This window comes from Tenebrio molitor, chromosome 3, assembly GCF_963966145.1.
Source record: "Tenebrio molitor chromosome 3, icTenMoli1.1, whole genome shotgun sequence".
NCBI lineage: Eukaryota > Metazoa > Arthropoda > Insecta > Coleoptera > Tenebrionidae > Tenebrio > Tenebrio molitor.
The window spans coordinates 26,384,654-26,403,884 of record NC_091048.1 but is presented as its reverse complement, the minus strand read 5'-3'; the positions used below and the strand labels follow the sequence as shown (position 1 = coordinate 26,403,884).

At 41.1% G+C, this 19,231-nt stretch overlaps 4 protein-coding genes across 6 annotated transcripts in view; 1 reads left to right on the top strand and 3 right to left on the bottom strand.

The window, feature by feature from the left end:
* LOC138125902 (uncharacterized) overlaps window positions 1–19,231 on the top strand; it is a 36,681-nt gene that overhangs the window by 7,244 nt on the left and 10,206 nt on the right. The window contains exon 2 of the mRNA XM_069041468.1: window positions 16,187–16,854. Within this exon, the coding sequence (XP_068897569.1) occupies window positions 16,622–16,854 (233 nt within the window). The 5' untranslated portion in view covers window positions 16,187–16,621. The remainder of the gene's footprint in view (window positions 1–16,186; window positions 16,855–19,231) is intronic.
* Psf2 (DNA replication complex GINS protein PSF2-like protein) lies at window positions 19–903 on the bottom strand. The gene is made up of 3 exons (XM_069041482.1): window positions 504–903; window positions 185–455; window positions 19–134 (listed from the first exon to the last, which is right to left on the bottom strand). The coding sequence occupies exons 1-3, from the start codon at window positions 746–748 to the stop codon at window positions 54–56; spliced, it is 597 nt and encodes a 198-aa protein (XP_068897583.1). The 5' UTR covers window positions 749–903; the 3' UTR covers window positions 19–53.
* Window positions 924–3,656, bottom strand: Ir68a (Ionotropic receptor 68a). The gene is made up of 5 exons (XM_069041459.1): window positions 2,644–3,656; window positions 2,314–2,600; window positions 1,823–2,266; window positions 1,418–1,776; window positions 924–1,243 (listed from the first exon to the last, which is right to left on the bottom strand). Exons 1-5 carry the CDS (start codon window positions 3,307–3,309, stop codon window positions 924–926), a joined length of 2,076 nt encoding a protein of 691 aa, XP_068897560.1. The 5' UTR covers window positions 3,310–3,656.
* On the bottom strand, window positions 3,682–14,984 carry LOC138125905 (beta-1,3-glucosyltransferase). Of its 3 annotated transcripts, none has more exons than XM_069041474.1 (10): window positions 14,830–14,984; window positions 14,425–14,483; window positions 6,558–6,664; window positions 6,127–6,315; window positions 4,876–5,012; window positions 4,646–4,814; window positions 4,461–4,596; window positions 4,255–4,408; window positions 3,943–4,213; window positions 3,682–3,895 (listed from the first exon to the last, which is right to left on the bottom strand). In XM_069041474.1, coding segments are annotated over exons 1-10 (1,380 nt in total). In that variant the 5' UTR covers window positions 14,832–14,984; the 3' UTR covers window positions 3,682–3,739. The 3 variants fall into 3 exon arrangements, with proteins under 3 accessions (XP_068897575.1, XP_068897573.1, XP_068897574.1); XM_069041472.1 differs by having other exon boundaries at window positions 4,646–4,826; window positions 14,830–14,983; XM_069041473.1 differs by lacking the exon at window positions 14,830–14,984 and adding an exon at window positions 14,671–14,689 and having other exon boundaries at window positions 4,646–4,826.

The following is a 19,231-nucleotide window of genomic DNA, read 5'->3' as shown; positions in this document are numbered from 1 at the left end:
GTTGGGAAATGAAAAACATTTAAAAATAATTCGTTTAATGAACACAGATAACATCATGAATGAAAGCTATTCGAGGTTCTGGAATGCGACATAAACGACATACTTTGCGACTGCGACCCCAGATTCGGCTGCGCCTGAAACACGTAAACATAACCTCAAATTGATCCATCGCTGCAGTCCTTACGCTTTTCATTCGATAAATCTGGTCGAGTGCGTGAGGCAGAAGCGGCCGAATAGAATTAATTTCCATAATTGTTAAATTGTCTACAGCTGCGTGCGCTTCATTATTCCTAATTAACAAATCAACTGAGGATCTAAGCTTTGACGTTCGTATATCCCAGATATCTTTCACTATCGTGCGAATCTCATCGGCTCGGGGAATGTCATCGGAGGCACACCCCAACAACAGTTTCACCTCCACCATGTAGAAGTCACTCGGCATTTTCGTGAACGTTCTGAAATGGATTGTTTCGAAACCAATCACGTCATTTTTTTCATTCTACCTGGAGATTTTTTCGTCAGCTTTGATCGACTCCAGCGTGTCGACGTCCATCCAGTCGGGTTGTATAATTCGACACCGTTTTTGTTGCTTTAAATTGACCGCAACCCATAGCGGGACTCTGATCGGGAGACTCGCCCGGAACGGTCCAAAATCACCAGAAATGAGGTGGATGGGTTCGCTGTTGAACGCTGGAATTATCGAAACGAGCTGTTTCTCACCTAAAAACTCTACTTCTTCGGGGTCCATCAGCTTAACCTAGAATTGAGTGACAGCGAAGTTCGCGCCAAAATTTGACAGCTAAAGTCTACTTCACACGCTAGTAGGGCGCAACCCACGATACAAGATAATCCTAGTGCTACGTAAATTAGTTCTACCTTTCTACAAACACCGATAAACTACCCAATTATACACAAAATCTGGTTTAATCTGCTTTTTTGACGTGATAGATGGTTCTGGAGTACTTGTTGTAATTTGGATTCTTCTTGATAAAATAATTGAAGTAAATTATTTCCACTATCAAGACCACAATGCTGATGAAATACCCGATGCACAGGGCCACAATGGCACCAAAAAACTTTTTCATATTCATAATAGCTTTGGTTCCTTCGTGGGTTCGTTGAATTTCGGAGTTTAGAATCGGAGACATGACGTCATCCAGCCATTTTGTTATTAGTCCAGCTTCCAAGACTCGTCTGATGTATTTATCCACTCGGGGCTTAATCGGAGAGTTCTTTTGTAGGCCTAAAATCAAGACTAGAATGAAACGACGAGATTTCAAATAAAGACCACCCGAGAGTTTGTGAAAGTGGCCGCGAGACGGCGCAAGTGCTGCCTCACCAATAAAACATTCAAATCGAGCGCATACTTTCGTTTAACTGATTCAAAGTATCCAATTTACGAATCTTTGCCGCTTACCGATCGAGATGGGCATCTTGATGACACAGTCTGTCATTATATGCAAATTGCGATCCTCCCCCGCCACGTCCCTCATCTCTTGCGTCTGGTTGAAAGTGAGATTCGACTTGGCAATCTGGAATCGCAATTGTCTCTTCACCAGCGCCTCCTTCAGGAAATAACTGTTTTCATAAAACGCGAACACCCCCTGCGCCACCCGATCCACCGCCTCGCTCGAATCGTTAACCACTTCGAAATTCTCCCCAATTAGCTTGGTGGTGGGATCGAGAGACGCCTTAAAAAATTCACGGTTTATGTCGCCCCAACCCCCGCATTTCAGCCGGCTATTGACCAGCTCCTGCAGCGTGTCGATGGTCACCCTAAAACTCGATTCAACGACGAAACATCGTGCTGGGTAAAAGTTACCGAGGGGTGGGTCGCGCCAGGATCGCCGTCATGCTGGCCCTGTACGCCACCACCAACAGCAGACAGTACAGCCAGTACCAGCCGGTCAGCATGCGGAGGGACCAGCCGGTCGGCAGTTTCGGCAGGGAGACCAACAGCAGCATGCTGTAAGTGTACAGCATGCTGTTGAAGGGTTGGCTGAACTGGTACAGCCCCATCGCTTGACCCTCGAAGCGAGGGGGGTTGTATTGCTCTTTCATCATCGTGTACTTCACGTTAGGGTCGAGTTTTTCCAGCTCGGGGCACATCGACAACGTTATGATTTTTTTCTTCTTGTTGTACAGATCTAGATTTCTCGATTTTTCGGTTTTGATGCGACTTATGGTCTCGTGGAAGCGGGCCAGAGCACAAAACACACTACCACTGATCGCCAAACATATCAAAACAGCTGCCCACATGGTTGGTCTGCAACAGAACTGTCACCTGACGACATAGAGTACTACTTGTAGTACTTGAACGGGAGAATCAGAGTTTTCCAAGAGTTGTCAGTCAAAGACTCGGGAGTTAGAAACGTGAGACACTCCGTATTGTACGGGACACTCAAATCCATCCGTTCCAAGATATACGGGGTGTAGTACAGATCTCCCAAAGCTATATCAGCACGGGTACTGACCATCTCGGCGATCAACCCCGTATATTTTCCTGTAGTCTGTTTACCCCCCCACAACTCGGCATCCGCATTGACAGGTTCGTACACCTCACATTTGAAGTTCATGGCGGTCGCGACAGTTTGCAAAATCTACAACAACTCCTTGACTCCTCTCGGGGCGACTCCAACTTACCTCAGTCTCGACTCCCGAGAAGTTCCCAAGTACCGCCCTGAAACTCTTCACCTTCATATTTTTCGTGGTTCCGGGGATGTGCCCGAAAGCTGCGACTTTGAAGGTTTGGTTCCTCAAATCGAAAGTCTTGTCCCGGAACAAGTCGGCCCCCTTCCGGAACTTGGACTTGGTCCAGATGTCAAGTCTTCGGGGCACCAGGATCGAGGTGATCTGCGAGGGGAAAGGAACCGTTGTGATTTCAAACCAGGGCATGTTCTTGTCGTCGCCGGATTTCTGTCCGCCGTATCGCCTGATGAAGATCACGTTGATTATGCGTTTCCACAGATAGAACAGATTTTTCTCGAAGAGTCGGTTGTCGTAGAGAATGACGAATTTGGCTCTAGTGTTGATCACTCTGTATCGATCACCGAAGCGCAACAACCGCGCGACTTGCAAGCCGTTGGACACCAGGAATATGTACATCTGGCATCCTTCGTTCTTTGCAGTCGACAGCGCCGCTTGCGTCGTCTCGTACGGCGAGAGCAGATCTTCGTACTCGTCCACGTTTACCACGATAAACGTCATGTAGAGGCCGAACCTGCGGTACCACGCGCTGCTGTAGATCCCGTTGTAGATGTCGTCGCTCAACAACACCACACACTTGTAGGGGAGCAGATTCTTCACCATCACTTCTTGCAAAAGCAGACGGAAGTTGTCCTCGTCCTCCGCCTCGTCGTTCACCAGAATCGATTTGATCCTGCAACGCTGGATTGTTTCAAGCGCTTTGATAAACCCGACCGTACCCTTTTTGCGCCGAGCAAACAGAGATCACGAGCAACGCCGTAAAAAGCTTCAAGTGCATCGCTCGGGTGCTGACGGCGAACTCGTCTCTCGAATTCTGATTTAAGACGTATTTTCTATGTAAATTGGACGTGAATATTTAATGCCTGTCTTGGAAGTTGTGTGAAAAGGGCAACAGTAATCGTCCGATTAATCCGGAAAAAATTATCGAATAAGAGGGGGATCAGGGTGGAGTCTTGGGGCAATAACACTTCGACAGAATAAAATATAAACTATACTCTCAAAAATAATGCAGCAAGTATCAAAAATATAAATGTTACAATTCGCTATGTGTATAAATTGTAGACTGTTGAGCGTCTTCTTGTGCGAACCATTGGTCGTAGACACTCTCCGGATCGATCATCCAGTGCTTGTGGAAGGACACGGCGTCCTTGGTTTGGAGATATTGCGGCGGATAGTCGACTGGTCTTGCCTGAAAGCATCCGGTAGAACCGCCCGAGAGGAGTGATCGGTACTTACCTGGTGGAAGAGAGGGGAGTGAGTGATGGTCACCCCCAAACTGGCAATGCACAGTCCTAGGAACATGTCGTCGGGGGCGCTTATAGAAGGACACTTGCAGACCCCCGGCCGAGTCAGTTGCTTCAAGAGTGCTCCACTGAACACCATCCCTCCCCCGCCTGTTATGTAATTGTACCCCTCCGGGCTGCGCACGTTGTAGCCGTACCTCTCCCCCAAAGCTACGGATTCGGTGGAGTTGTAACAAGAGAGGAGTTTCTGTACTCTGGAAACTCTAAAGAGAGATTGAGGGGGTCGGAGCGTTTGATGGTCTACCCCAAAATGGTGTCATCGTCTGCGACCACTACCCACTTGATGTCCGGCTGATCCTTCAGTTTCTTTTTGATGTGGTGCAGAATCGCCATGGTTTTGCCACAGTGGCCGCGCTCCGTGTTCGGTACCCCCAGATCAACAGTCGGAATGGTCCCATCTACCAATAAAAATGTTTGACTGTGCTACTTTGACCGCACCACTTCGTCTACCTTCGACATCGCTGAAGAACTGAATCCTGGTGGCGTGTCTAGCCCAGGTGCGCTTCACCACCGGCACCCTCTCCTCGTGGTACTTCCCGCAAGTCTTGACCGCGAAAAAAATCGACTCGTTCTCCACCGGCTCCCCCTTCGGGTCAAACCTGTTAGGCGCGATCTCAACACACTAACACACTTACGCATTGTCGAAATGGTGCGGGAAAGGCAGCGCAAAAGTCCTCCTCTTGGACGCACAAAGCCGGCTCGTCCGTCAAGACCTCGCCGACTCCTTTGTCCCAAACGAACAGAGCCAGCTCGTGGCCGTTGTCTATTCCGAAATCGGAGCGGGGTGCGTCCCGCTGTCTCAACCTAGCGGCCAGTCTGGATTTTAAATATTAATTTACAATGCGGACGAGCGAGACAGACGGACCTTTGGAGAAGCGCGCCGCTGATCGCCGTCCCCGATGCCACGTTCGGGTACTTGAATTTTTTCGGGTCGTCGTAGAACGCATAGTGGTGGATTATTGTGGGTTCGGTGTCGTGGAGAGCGTGGCCCAGCCACACCGGCTAAAAGCCAAATTAAAAATCGATGTCTTGGAATTGAGAGTGACGCTTTTCGAACGTACGCTGATGGGAAAAGCTTAGGTACGGACGTGGAGGAAGCTGGCGGTAAAAGATTTTACAGCGGACCTCCACCGGGAGTCGAGATACATTAGCTCAAACGGACCCAAAGTTTAAGTGACCTTTTTTAAATGAGATTAGCTTTTCATTAATGCGATTCGTAGGACCCGATTATTCAAATGAAAGGTGAAAGCAAAATGTATTTTGAAAGAGTCAACTCTTCAAGCGAAAAATAACAAATTCTTCGTTAACCAACAAGTTAATTCTCAAAATTACTTTCATTTCTGTACTGCAGATCACGAATTGTGTGTGGTATTTTACGTGAGAATTTTTGAGCTAATTTTGCCGTTGATAAAAATTATGAAGAAGAGGGGGCTGAGTACAGATCCCTGAGGAACCAGATAAATTTCTTTCGATTTGCACCCATTACACAAAATGCTGTTTCTGTCCATTACATTAGCACTCCCCTTTATTCTGGTGTTTTTCTTCCAAATGAGGTCTTTTTGAATCTTCCTTCTGCCAAAAATATTTTACTAGGAATTTTTAATTTCTATCGATTGTCGTTTTAACGTCATTTAAATCATTGATGGTCAAATAAGAGTGTTATTCTTCATTTGGAAAGCATTCTAGTTGGCCTTGAGCATGATGTAATAAGTTCATAACATATTTTTTTGAAGAAGTAAAAATGGAAAAACCCTTTTTTTTTAATTTATAAAATAAAAAATGATTGTATATCAAGGCCGCGAAATCATTCTTTAACGTACCGAGAGAAAAATTGTCGGCGAGGCCGCTTGCGGCCGAGCAGGACAATTTCGAGGGTGTTAAAGGATTTCGCGGCCAAGTGTACACAACATTTTTTATGTATGTATGTATCCCTTGGGCACTTATAACAAAAAAACGTCTAAACGTATTTTGACGTGATTTTCACCAACAGCTAGGGTGTTTCTTTAATTGGGGTTTTAATAAAAACCATTTGCACCATCTTGCAAGAGAACCGAATGAAACGGTCAAAGCTTTGACTGTCAACTTTCGTCCCCCATAAAGCTCGCCGCCATTTTACCTTGTTGGGATCATATTTCTGCAGGACTTTGTGAAGCTTTTTCAGCCTGATCCTGGTCCTGTCCTCGACGAAAACCAGCCAGGAGCTGTTGTCCTTGTGCAGATCGTAAAGTTGTGGGATGAGGGGTAGTATGGTCCAGTCGCCGACGTGGGGAAAATCCCTGTGCGACAGATGAACCACCGGTTTACCCTGCGAAATAATCGTCGTCTTTTTATTAGAAAACCACCAAAGTAGACACTTAAATTTCCCCCGGATCATTGGCTCTTATCTAGATCGTAATCGAAAGTTCACGTCGGGAACAAACGGCCTCCGCATTCAATTTACCACCGAACGAATTATTTACGAACAATCGTAAATCGCGCGTTAAAACCGGCATAATTAAGTCGTATCGATCCGGTGCGTTAAAAATTAAGATCGCATTACGGACCCACCTGCAAACCGTCGGCTTGTTCCAGCAGATCTTTCTTTAGATTCTCGGCGATTCTCAGGTGGTGGCCGTTCTGCTGGCTCAAGACAACTACGACGACGTCTTTGATGCCTGCAACACAATCAGAAATGGACGACAATCAGCAGAGGGAATAAATCAGTCGTTCATGAAAGACTCTTTCCGGACGCTGCACGTAATTAATAATTTCCATAAAAATCCACCCCCGGGACAACGGAACGGTTCCGAGGCAACGCATTTCACCCCCGACGAAAACAGTCCCGCCCGGGGATTCACAAATTATTTCTTCGTGTCGATGGACGGGGCGGGTGCCGCAATTGCGACTCGATAAACTGGAGGGTAGTTGCGATTCATGCCGCGCCCCCGTCCCAAATTCACAACAATAAAAATGTTAAACCGAGCCGTAAAGTTTGAATAAAAATTCGTCGACTATTCGACCGGAATAAAAGCTGTTTCGTATTCATGCACTATTTTTGATAGGGAGCGGCGGTGGGAATTTGGCGGCGTTGGCGGAAAAAATTCGTGAGAGAAATATGATTGGCGCGGGTGGATCCTGGGTGCACTCCGCTGTTCGAACTTGTACGTGCGACTGTTTCGTCTGGGAAAGTTTTATCAATTTTATGGTGTCGGGTGGGATCTCGTGCGTCTTGGATTTTCCACACGTTCACTTTATCGACGGAAGTGCGAAATTCAGTTAGACGATGTTCCGATTCGGAAAATATAATCCGTTTGAAGCGAGATTAAACTGGTTAGGTCCCTCCTATCAAGCCATTTTCTTCCATTCTGTTCCGACATGTTCCATTATAAATTCGCTCTCAGCACAGATGATTACTGCAATTTTTCACCTGTTGTCTCCCGTACTTGCCGCTTTCGCCAGTGGAGTTTCTGCACTCAGACATCGAACGCTCCAAGTAAATCAAAAGTACCTCCATGTGTTTGCTTCCGACGTAACTTACACATATTACTTATATTGTTTTACACCAAGCGTATAAAAATTTGTTGTTGAAACAATAAATCAATTTTAACGACGGTTTATACTTTTCTCATTTAAAACATCTATTCTGTTCGGTGTTCGTACACTTTTGTAAATTCCTTCGATCGTTCAATGTAAATTCGTCTGGAAGGTTGGAAGGGGGCAGGCAAATTTTCAGCCCTTTTTCCTGACACATTTCCATTTTAATTTTTAGTACATAAAGTAAAGTTCGGAATAAATTCGATAAAATTGTAAGTATTAATTTCTGAGAAAAATCCTACAAGGGGTGAACTTTGTTTTTAAAAAGTGCATGTTGTACAGTACGTTATTTAAGTTGACAGCTTGTCGTCTCCTAATAATGACGTCATCAATAATTTTTTTAAATGACAGCCCTAACTTTTTTCATCTTTTTCTGGTAGACCTTCTTAGTACTTAAACGACTAATGAAAAACATTGATGCCTTACATTTTTTTAAGAAAATGACAAATTTTACTTAAAAAATTTAACTTAATTTTTAATATAAAAATTTTAATTGACCCCAAAAAAAATCAAACAAACATCTCAGGTTAACAATAAAATTTAACGCAAATGTTGAAATTGCCTCCCGCCAACTATTTGGCACTCACCGACACTTTGTACACTGCGCTCAATAATGTCAGGGCTTATTTGTTCCGTTTCAGTGCGAATTCTCTACCGCAAATCGTTCTAAATTGTTTGGTCTATTAAAATAAACCATCCATTGTAACTAAATCTATTGAAAAAAAAAAATTTAAGTAAAAAATTAAATTTTTTGAAGTAAAATGTGTCATTTTCTCAAAAAAATTGTTATGTAAGGTGTCAATTTTTTTTTCATTGATCGTTTAGCTAGTACGAAGGCGTACCAGAAAAATAAGAAAAAAATGGGGGTTGCCATTTAAAAATATACTGATGACGTCACTATTAGGAGATGACTAGCTGTCAATATAAGCAAAGTACTGAACAATATGCACTTTTTAAAAACAAAGTTGACCCGTTCAAAGATTTTTCTCAGAAATTAATACTTACAGTTTTATCGAATTTATTCCAAACTTTACGAACGTACTGTATATGTATCTAGTTGGTTTTTAGTACGAGTATGTGCTCATTTCAAGTTTTTTTTTCGTTCGGTTCGAACACATTTTAATTCTACTACATATTTATTGATATTTTGGTTGATCGTTACTTGAAAAAATTAACCAAAAAATCTTCATAAAATCGTAATTCTTACCATAAAGAAATAAATAAAATGTCAGTCTAAATTTGTTTCAATTTATTTGTCCACAGTCAATGAATACTTCAAAAAAGGAATGAATAAGCTATAGCTTGTCCAGCGAGAGATTGGTTGACATAAAAATCACTAAATCGACTAAATCCTACGTAGAGAAAGTAATACCTAGCGCACGTAAAATTTGAAATATATCCTTCAAGCAGTAACATTTTTGCCCTGAAATTATGCTCTAATTAATGTATTCTAGTGTTCTATAAAATGTACGCCAATGCGAAGTAACCCCTAGGAAATATGCTTTAAAATAAGGAAACCGCATTGGTGTACGTTTTATAAAATATGATACTCAATGGTGTATTTTTAAAATGTGCCGAAATTTTACCTACGAGGTTGTGGAACAACGTAAAAGACTAAAAGCAATTAAACAAAATTGTAGCTCAAAAATTAAATGTCATTTTATTTTTTGACATAGAATTTTTTAAATATTTTTTCCGAATTCTACATGAAACCCAGTAGCTCGTGGTTAAAATTTTGCCGCGCATTTCAGATATGTATGATAAAAATGGAAAAAAGTGTCATTTTTTAGATATTTCCCGTTTTTTTTTTCGTACAGCTGTACAGGGTGTCCCAGAGTTGCGAAAAAGCTCCATAACTTGTTTGTTATTAAAGATATCAACTTTTTCTTTTTTCTAAATGATAGCTACGCTTCTACTGCATATTCGGAAAATATTGCGGTATATATACAGAGTGTCCCAATATTATAAAAACACTAAAGTCATGTTTTTTTAAATGGAAACTACCCAGTTTGATTTTATTTTTGAACTCTATGCTAAATTATGAATCAAATTTATACAGGTCGTTTTTACTTATCTGCCACCGTTTTTAATCAGTGGCGCTTTTTTTTACCAGAATTTCGAATTGCAGGGGTCCCTTCGAAAATTCGTACCATCCAAATCGTTGCACATAAATTAAAATAATTGACACTGTTTGATTCCTGAATGTTTGCCGCATCTGTTAAGTGTTCACTCAATAACGTGCTTAGTCGCATATGCCTACTGCGATTTTTTAAATATAACAAACTAAAAATGTCAAAAACTCATTTTTTTCAAATGGCACCCTGCATTTATTATTGCACTGGTCGAAAGCTTTTTTGACAAGCTTTCCAACTGTACAGGGTTTGTATAGCCGAATGTGAAAATCTAGGGTGCCTTCTTAAAAATACTAAAAATCACTAAAATAATTATTTTTTTAAATTTCGCCCTGGGTTATGATTATGATTAGTCAATAAAAATTAAAAAAAAAACATTTATCGAAAAAATACATGCAAATGTATTTTTTTATACTAAATTAAAGTAACGTATGAATACTTTAATTTTAAAGTAACTATAAAAAGAGTACATTAACCGTGCGTACTATCGCACTCCCCCAGAAATCTACAACATCCGTCGGTAAATCGCAGCTAAAGGAAAAGGTGTCTTTTACAGTTAGGGAAGCCGAAAAAATGCTGTAGCGTGTCACCCTAACGTTATGCAAATACCGTGCGATCAAATAAAAAAAATAGAGTAGGCGAAAATGGTGGTTTGAAGTTTGAACCAATCAAAGCATCAGAATAGCACAATCCAAGTAATTCGATTTTTTTTAACTGACCGCACGTTACATGCACCGAAACAGCCGAATGATAAGGATGCATTGAAAACAATTGAAGTTGGCTCGCAATCGTCAAATGTTGGATTTGTGTTTTGATGCAGACTGTTTTTCTAATTACAGACGGTCGTAGAAAAAATATTGTATGGAACTCATGCATAAAGTGTCTTTTTTTCACTGGTGTGAAAACCGCACAGTAAGCGAAAAGTATTACTTTACGCACTTGTTGCATAAACTACTATTCTTTAATAAATTTTCCAGAAATGTCAACCTAACGTTTTTACCTTTACTCCCAACAGAGAGAATAGTCCATTTTCAGTCCTAAAACGACGGACGAAATGCCGATTTTCTATTGACTAATTTGTAACAGTGATCTACAAAAATACGGAAAAAACACCATTTTGTTAAAATAATAAAGATGAGAGAAATCGCTAATGTCTCTTAACTTTTGTAAATTGCTTCGATGGTCGAATATAAAATTCTTCGAATGATTCGGTCCAGAGTATAATTTTTATTTGCTAATATGATCACTGTAACTCATTTTCTTTATTAGCTTTTATTATAGTTTCGGCTTTGAGGGTTGAATAGATTCAAGTAAACCACAATTATTTTGTTTTATGCTATCATCGTATTTATTCAAAATTGCACAAAAAAGTAAATTTAAAGAAATCTTTATCTGATCCGAATCATTACTTTTTATTAATATAACAACAACCTACAACCTGGAAACTCCAAAAATGGGACTCGGTTTTTGTAAATTCCTTCGATGGAACGGTTGGATATTCTATAGCTTACAAATAAATTTTCGTCCAATTTTTCCCAATAGATTTCCATTACATATTCAACAATTATGTACTGCGATTTGTCTCCAATATTTGCCACTTTTAACAACTTGTACATAAATAACAAATGTCAGTCGTCTTTTGTAAATTCGTCCGATCAATTGATATGCTTTACAACCTCCACATTTTTTCTCTTCTCTTCAGTCGACACTTTCTGCAATTCTCACCCACTTTACAGTTCCCGCTTTCGTTTCCTGCCAGCTCAAACCAAAACCTCCAGTTTTTCGACTGGTCGATCACGACGCTTTATTGCAGACGCTGCTCAAATCCGATCTTCGCCATCATTCTCGTGTAATCATACCAGCGATATTAATTTCGTCGAACCACTTCTTGCTCCCATCCAATTTAGTTAAGTAAATTAGGGAATTCCAGCTTCTGCAAATAAGTCTGTCCCGCTCTGGTGCAGCGGCCAGAGCAAACACGACCAATTAAATGTTTCCCGTGCATTTATCGTCTTGCACACGTATTATTTCGCTTCGAAAAACGACCCTTCCGTTGCGATTCTGACTAATTAACCATCGCAACGTTTCCGCCGTTCAATTGATCAAAAACGGGGAAAGAACAAAAATTGCCGGTCGCTATATTAATTAGCCACCATCCATTATGTGCCCGAAGGAGAGACGCTCGCTACCCCCTGATGATAAATTACCAGCCCATATGACAGAAGCGTGTTGGTGCCGCTACACAAAGACAAGACACTGTTCCAAGATGCTGTTCAAAAAATGATCGATCGATCCACCGAGGAGGGATTAAAACATTTACATGGATAAATTCATCGCGGCAACGTTTACGCCCTCTTCCCGCCGGGAGGAGGTCCTACCGTGGTGAACCCGTGTACGCGGGGGTGCAGAAAAATCCCTTTGATTCCGTCAAAGTGTTGTGGACGTATCAATCCCTTAATTAAATAAGTTCGGTTTAAAAAGCTCTGTCGTTGGCTCGTTAGAGTCGGAGTTTGGCGGACCGGAAACGAGTCAGACGTAAGATAAATCACACCGCAAACAAACTTCTTCCGCGAGTTTCCCATCTAAAACCCCGTGTATATAAAGAGAGAAAGCACGCCCCAGCTCTCGCTCCGGGCTAGTTACCGGATCATCGACGGTCCAAGGATTATAAAGTACGTGATGCGATTTACTAAATTGCCACTATTGAATTTCTTCCGGGCTTCGCAGCAGACGTCCACGACGTACAATTGATAATGTCCCGGAGATCAATCATCTCCCGCCACGTCTCTCGCGACCCGCTCGCAATCAAACTGGAGGGCCAGGTGAGTGCGGCGGCGGAAGCTTCCAACCGCCACTCTCGTAAATTCCTCCGCGACGGACTTCTTTCGGGGGTCGTAATTTGCGGGCCGCAAGTTGGACGTTGCGGGGAGAAAACACTCCGGGAAATGCCGTACGACTCCGGGTAGGGTACGTCACCCGGAAAAGCTCCGCTCGTATCGGGCAGGCGTCGAATATAATTTTCTTTGGGCGATATCACGATTCCTTAACTCGGCCGGAAAGTCGTGCCAAACCTGACTCTTTATCTATTTCCAATAGCTGTTCTGCATTCACCTTGCCGCGGCACCCCCATCACCCCGACGCCGCCCCCGACCCACGCCGATCCGCGGCCCAACACTGGCGCATTCCCGATTCGCACAATACCGAAATCGACAATCGGAAATTAACCGACTGATTTGGCACTATTTCTTGCCCAGCGGGAATATGTCAATTTCTTCATATTTCATTTATCTTTTGTTCTTAATGATTTGTAATATCATCAAATCATCATTATTCGATAACTCCAGACAACCCTTTCAACTGCTTATTAATGACAGGATGGATAGATCCACCAAGCCCCATTACTGTCCAGATTTGGCACCATTTCCTGCCTATCAGAAAGCAGAGGACTCTGTTTACTTCTAACCTTTCACGTTATGCTCTCTACTTTCGATAGGAACGATCCAGATGGGGGTAAAATTCGTCTCACCCTGTACGACACCCTCAATCGCGGGGGTTAAGATATCGGAGCCGTTTTTCCTCGGCAAAAAAATAAATATACGCCGGGTCCGCACCGAACAAACAACAAATCATCGTTTAGAAAATCCCACCCCTGGCATGTCCCAAACTATTTGACAATCGTCGCACGTGACCTGTCGTCGTGCCATGATGTCACGGCAATCTCTGATCCGATACGGTGGCCGTTTAAGGTCATTTCTTCGTATTTTTACGACGTTCGAAACGTTTCCGTTTTATTCGTTCGACATTTATTGGGCGGTAAATTGTTGATCGGGAGTCGACTTTATGACGCTTGTTTAACGACAGATCGGTAGGTGGCGGCTTCTAATTAGGCATTCAGACGAGGTGCGCCGCCTCTTAACTAAGCCCTCGTCGGGGTTGGAAAAAAAATCGAGGATAAAGAAGGATTCGCGCCAGTGGCAAGTCTGAACCAGACGCAATTAGAATGTGTCCGACTGTATTGTCGAGATAAAATCGATGGGAAAGTTGAAACAAGAAGTGTTGAAGTTGCGGACGTGATGCGAAAGGACTTTTGCTCTCGCGTTTGTAACAATGATACCGGTGCTGGGTTCCAATTGCAGGGATGTCTTGTTTGTTCTCGAAACGAAAAAGATCTCGGTGAAAAGAAGTCCTTTCGTGAGGTCCTGGTTCTTTGATTTTTCTGCCGTAATTAATGGTGTCTTCGTCTTGTTCCCAGATTTGTTTCAATTAAAACAAATTTTAATGATGTAAAACCTTCTCCGATGTTTCTCATTTTTTCATTTCTTCATTTTCGTCGAGATAAACCGTCAAAATGAGATGGAAAAGACAGACAATCACCTAATTGAAAAAGATTATTTCCTAAATATCACAGAACTGAATCTTACGAATTCGAGATAGGGGAACAAATCTCATTTGATTAAAACTTGACACAAAAACTTAAAACAAAACTGGAGTTTTAATATCACAGTTTAATCTATGACTAGACAAGCGTTTAATGATTTTTTTCCATAAGAGTTATCGTTGATGGATGAGAAAAAACTAAAATTATTTTCCTTTCACTTTCCTCGTTAAACCTTAACACTTTTATGGTGATTCGGCATCGGCGTCACATTTTTTATACAACCGTCGTAACCGAGCCGTTATAATATATAAAAACCAAAAAATACACTTACCTAGCCCCCTGACAGTGGCAAAAAACAGTAAAATGATGACAATCGTCTCCATTTTTACCCTAAAAACGTAACATTATCTTCAGTACAATGGCCTTAATTTAAACTTTTACGGATAAAACGCGCGACTTGAATGAGAAACTGTGCGGAATGTTATCATCGGTAAACACGCGCAACCCTCTTGTTGGGGCAAAGAAAACGCTTGCGCGAAAATCTACTTTTTTCCGACTTTATAAATTATTAACTTACTCGATAAAACTTCAATTGATTTCTCATTAGGCGCTAAATGGATTTACAGAAATAACACTTCACCACCACCGGCACCGCTACCCCAATAAACCAAATCAGTACAGACATAACCTCAACTCACTGAAAATACAACCAAGTGGGGAAACAACAATTACTCACATTTTTAGTGGTGTTAAGTCCCTCCCTGTTGCAATAAATTATAATTCACATTGCTTCACTAACACTTCGCATTTTCATATTTGAAAATGCGACATCAACAATTGACGGGAAAATAAACAAATGTCAAATTTTGAATTGTGGCGCCCTCTGCCGGAAACGTGAGACATCTTGGGCAATTCTGGGAGTTTTCTGCTATGATCTCACTCAAAGTGGCGAAATCTTTCTTTCAGTACAAAACCATCAGAATCCTGAAAACGGGTGGTTTTTAATCAATGTTCTGACTTTTTACAGAATAGAGTTTTGCAAAATTCGTGACAGAAGAATTTCACATAGTTATTAATTTTACTCAACAATCAACGTAACGGTGTTCAGTTGGTTGCAGACACTTTCCACTTCCATATTTTTAATGAACGACAGACAGAGTGTTTATAATAGAAGTCGCAGGTCCTTTAAATTTCTCCATTTCCTTCTTATTTGAATAAGGGTTTCTAAATTAAATTCATTTAAATTAAAGAATATTAAAATAAGATTTACCTATTCTATTCTGCCGTTGGCGCACTGTCAAAATCACAAGACCTGTCAAAATGGAATGGGTCAAAAATCCCTTCAGCTCTAATATTCGTTAGAAAAAGGAGTGGTGAAACGACGCACAAGTTAAATAATGAGATCTTCTTTCTTATTTGTGTGTATTTTTCCTTAGCCGGCATGCTTTCAATCGCGAGAATGTCAACAGTCAACACGCTGGGTCATAGAAATGGAAATTCTAGATAAAGTGGATTCGAGATCGAAAAACTTTTACCACTTATGTGTGTAAACAGGTTATTCGTATATTTAATAATTTATAAGTCTATTAATTTCCTCGTTTCCTGTTATGGCTCATCTGGATTTTTTTTTGGTCCGAGACGTGCAAGCCAGACTGCAGCTCGATAAAAAATAATGGAAGCTTTGATTGAAGCTATTAAATCTAATCTCTTGTTTGGTGGAAGGATTTTTTCTTTGGTCTAGATTTCTCAATGAGGCATTCGCTCATTAAGGACTCGAAAAACATAATTAAGCGACTTATACAGAGTGCCTATCTGGTCGATGAAAGTTTCTGATTTATTGCCACAATAAAAGAGTCTCGACAACTTGCAGAGAAAGAGTTGCATTCTTTTTTTTTGCACCTCGTAGGGTCGCCTCTGAGAGACGCAACAGCTGTCGCAGCTTGGCTCACCCGATGATAATACAATGCAGAGTTTGCGGATAGTTAGCACTTTATGGTTTTATTGATGTAGTGATTAGAGTACCGATCCTCCAATTAGGCACTCCGAAGTAAAAGTAAATCCGTTTGGATTTTTTTACTCTCAATTTTTTACAGTTGTAGAATCAAGTTTCTGCTTGTATCGGCATCTCGACGCGGTAAATTTCCGTCAACAAACAATATTTGGTGAGCATCCTCTCGATCTCCATATTGGGTCACGCTACATAAAAGAATAATTGCACTCTAAAAATACCAGTCGCGTCTAAAAAATGCAGACGCCTTTGGCGAACTCCGATGAAGAATGAAAGAGACCAGAAGAGAGAACGACCCTCCGGCTCCGCTTGGACCACTTGACGGCGAGAAACTCCGTCCAAGAGCTGCGCGCCGAGGCGGGCTCTTGCCTTCCCCGCGGAGTCCGTCCGCCCGTCGAGATCACCTCTCGTCGACGGTCCCTAGCTCTTCGCCAAGTGTGTCAGTGTGTCGCTCTTGTGTTGGGTCTCCGAGGACTGCATCTTCGCTTCTTCGACGCATTCATGTCGAAACCGCGGTGAGATGCGGGACTCCGGTGATCGAATACGTCGGGAGAGGACCTCCCCGACGAGTCCGCGGATGGTTCTCCGTCGAGTGCTGGTGTTGTCCGAGGGGAGACAGTTCAGGGAGGCCGCGGCCGTCCTCCAGAAGCTCAACTGTAACAGCGTCGCGGCGGTCGCCGCCGACTTGCCGTTGGACTTCCTGGCGGAGGGGTTGCCCCATTCGGCGCAGCTGTTGGAGACGCTCTTCAACAAGTGAGTCACGATGGTGGGGGTGCTTCAGCAAAAAATTATTGCCGGTAGAAATTGAAAGCGTCACTCCGTAATTTTTATTCTAAAAAATTATTTCAAAATGCTGTTTGGCTAAGAAGTAGTGTTGCATTTTGAATAATCAACACGTGGTTTTTGTCTAAACTACCTTTGATGAAGTAGGCGGTGTATCCGCTGCAACACATAATTCAAATAGTAGGTACCAGTGGCGTAGATAAGGGGGGGGTCCAGGGGGTCCGGACCCCCCCAGAGCTCATCCATATACTTTTACAACTGAATAATACTCTTTCAGTATATACACTGACAGTCACAAAAAACGACTCACTTTGAATTTTAAGGAATTCATTGTCTTAGAAAAAATTTTTGGTATATTTGGTATATCATATTCTATTGATAAGTGTTATTTAAGTTATTCTTTGCCAAAGAATATACGACAAACAAAACATTAAACACAGCAAATAAGATTTTAATAAAAAATTATAAAACCAATTTTTTTACCATCAAAGGGTCATTTTTGTATTTGCATAAACATACCTGACATAACCTATTTTTTTTTAATGTCGTGTCAAGTTAAAACATCCGGTCAGTGCCAATTACGAAACTGAAAAACACCAATATTTTTCAATTGTTTCATTGCCAACAGACTCAGTCATTGTTGATCACGCTGTATGTAGCAAACTACATTAAAAACCAAATTTTTATAGGTGCAATGGCGGACACGGAATCTTGGACGATTTATCATTCGATTGACATAAAAATGTAAAACTGGCTTTAGGTACAACTAACCTCACTTTCGATTTTTGTAATGATGATGCGAAAAACTTTCTAATGTCAAATAGTTTCAAACGTCAATCATAATGACAATAAAGCGTGGCTTACATTGACACTTTTTGAATTGACATAAATTTGACGTCTAAAATTCCGTGTCCGCAACTGTACCTAATACAAAAGTATGTGGACCCCCCCCAAAGCAAAAAGCTATCTACGCCACTGGTAGGTACAGTCGCGAGCAATAAGTTTTGGTCCTCATGGCATTGTTTAACGCAATGGAAAATGCTCCATTGTAAAACGGTCGTAAATATCTAACCTATCATCGTGTTGTATGACATCAATTGTCTTTTTCTTCTAATTTTTTTGACACATTGCTGACATGGGGTTAATCAGGCAGGGATTTTTTTTTAAATTTGTGACAATCTAACCATTGACGACCAAAGTTTATTGGTCGCGACTGTACAATAGAAGTAGGTACTGGTCCAATAAAATATGTTTTTTAATGATTTTTTAGTACTGCTTAGGCTACAAATTAGAAGCCAGAACTGTTAAAACATGTCCGCAAACTCAATTTTGCTTGGTCACCTCTGTATACGTAAAAAACTGTAAATTTGTCTTTACAAACAATTTCAAAGAAAATACCAAGTAGGTCAAGTTAGCTATGTAAACTTATTTTATGGTTATTTTTATTATTTAAGTTGGCTTTTGTCACAAGCCTACTTTAAATTTTTTTCAAAGCTAAAACAAATTTATTTTGTTTGTTTTATCTTTTTATTGACGGAAACGGCAACAAGACCTGACATATTTTTTGGAAGCGCCGAGAGCAATTTCTGATACACAGTGATCAGAAAATGTCTTAATTGTTACAGGTGACTAATACCGGGTGATTTTAAATGATTGTGACTTTTTTTCATAGGTTGGTAATATTATTGTTGGTTATTCTGCTTTTTAATGTGATAGTTGACATAAACAGAGGCGTCCTCGCCCACTTGACACAATTTATTAATACATAAAATGTCAAAATGACGTACCAATGTGTTGATTAAGGTATCAAGTTTGCCAAAATAATTTATGAAAAATGTTCCCAACTTAAGAAAAAAAGGCACAATCATTTAAAATCACCCGGTATGAATATAATAAAATGCATTCACGTTGTTTTGGCATAATGGGAGGCCATGGAACTTTTGCATTTAATTTGGTAGTAAAGCTGTCTGTTGAATTGGGTTATATTTTTCCAATTTTGAGGTTATAAATAGCGTCAGTGTCTAGTGCATTGTTGCCAGTTTTACTAGTTTGCAATTGTATAGAAGAATACTCAGACATCGCGAAAAATTCAGCAACATGTCATGAAATTTTGATAAATCCGCATTTTAGTGACGGAAATCAAACAGTATGTCCAACTTTAAAAAAATAAATCATGGCCTCCCATTATGCCAAAACAACGTGAACGGTGTTTACCTCTTTTTTAATGAAACGCTCTGTAAATGTTTTTATTTTTGGCAAAATTTAAATACAAGAAACACATTTAGCGCACAGAAAGAAGAAAGGGAAGTTGTTTATAAGATATTTATTTTATTTTCATTGACAGATA

Coding starts and splice junctions, on each gene's coding strand:
- Psf2 (XM_069041482.1), bottom strand. CDS start 748: ATGGACCCCGAAGAAGTAGAGTTTTTAGGTGAGAAACAGCTCGTTTCG. Junction 456..503: donor GCTGACGAAAAAATCTCCAG/GTAGAATGAAAA, acceptor AATCCATTTCAG/AACGTTCACGAAAATGCCGA. Junction 135..184: donor AGATTTATCGAATGAAAAGC/GTAAGGACTGCA, acceptor TACGTGTTTCAG/GCGCAGCCGAATCTGGGGTC.
- LOC138125905 (XM_069041472.1), bottom strand. Junction 6,316..6,557: donor AACAAGCCGACGGTTTGCAG/GTGGGTCCGTAA, acceptor ATTATTTCGCAG/GGTAAACCGGTGGTTCATCT. Junction 4,597..4,645: donor CCGCACCATTTCGACAATGC/GTAAGTGTGTTA, acceptor TTTGACCCGAAG/GGGGAGCCGGTGGAGAACGA.
- Ir68a (XM_069041459.1), bottom strand. CDS start 3,309: ATGGTGAAGAATCTGCTCCCCTACAAGTGTGTGGTGTTGTTGAGCGAC. Junction 2,267..2,313: donor ACTCTGATTCTCCCGTTCAA/GTACTACAAGTA, acceptor GTTCTGTTGCAG/ACCAACCATGTGGGCAGCTG. Junction 1,244..1,417: donor CAAGATGCCCATCTCGATCG/GTAAGCGGCAAA, acceptor TCTTGATTTTAG/GCCTACAAAAGAACTCTCCG.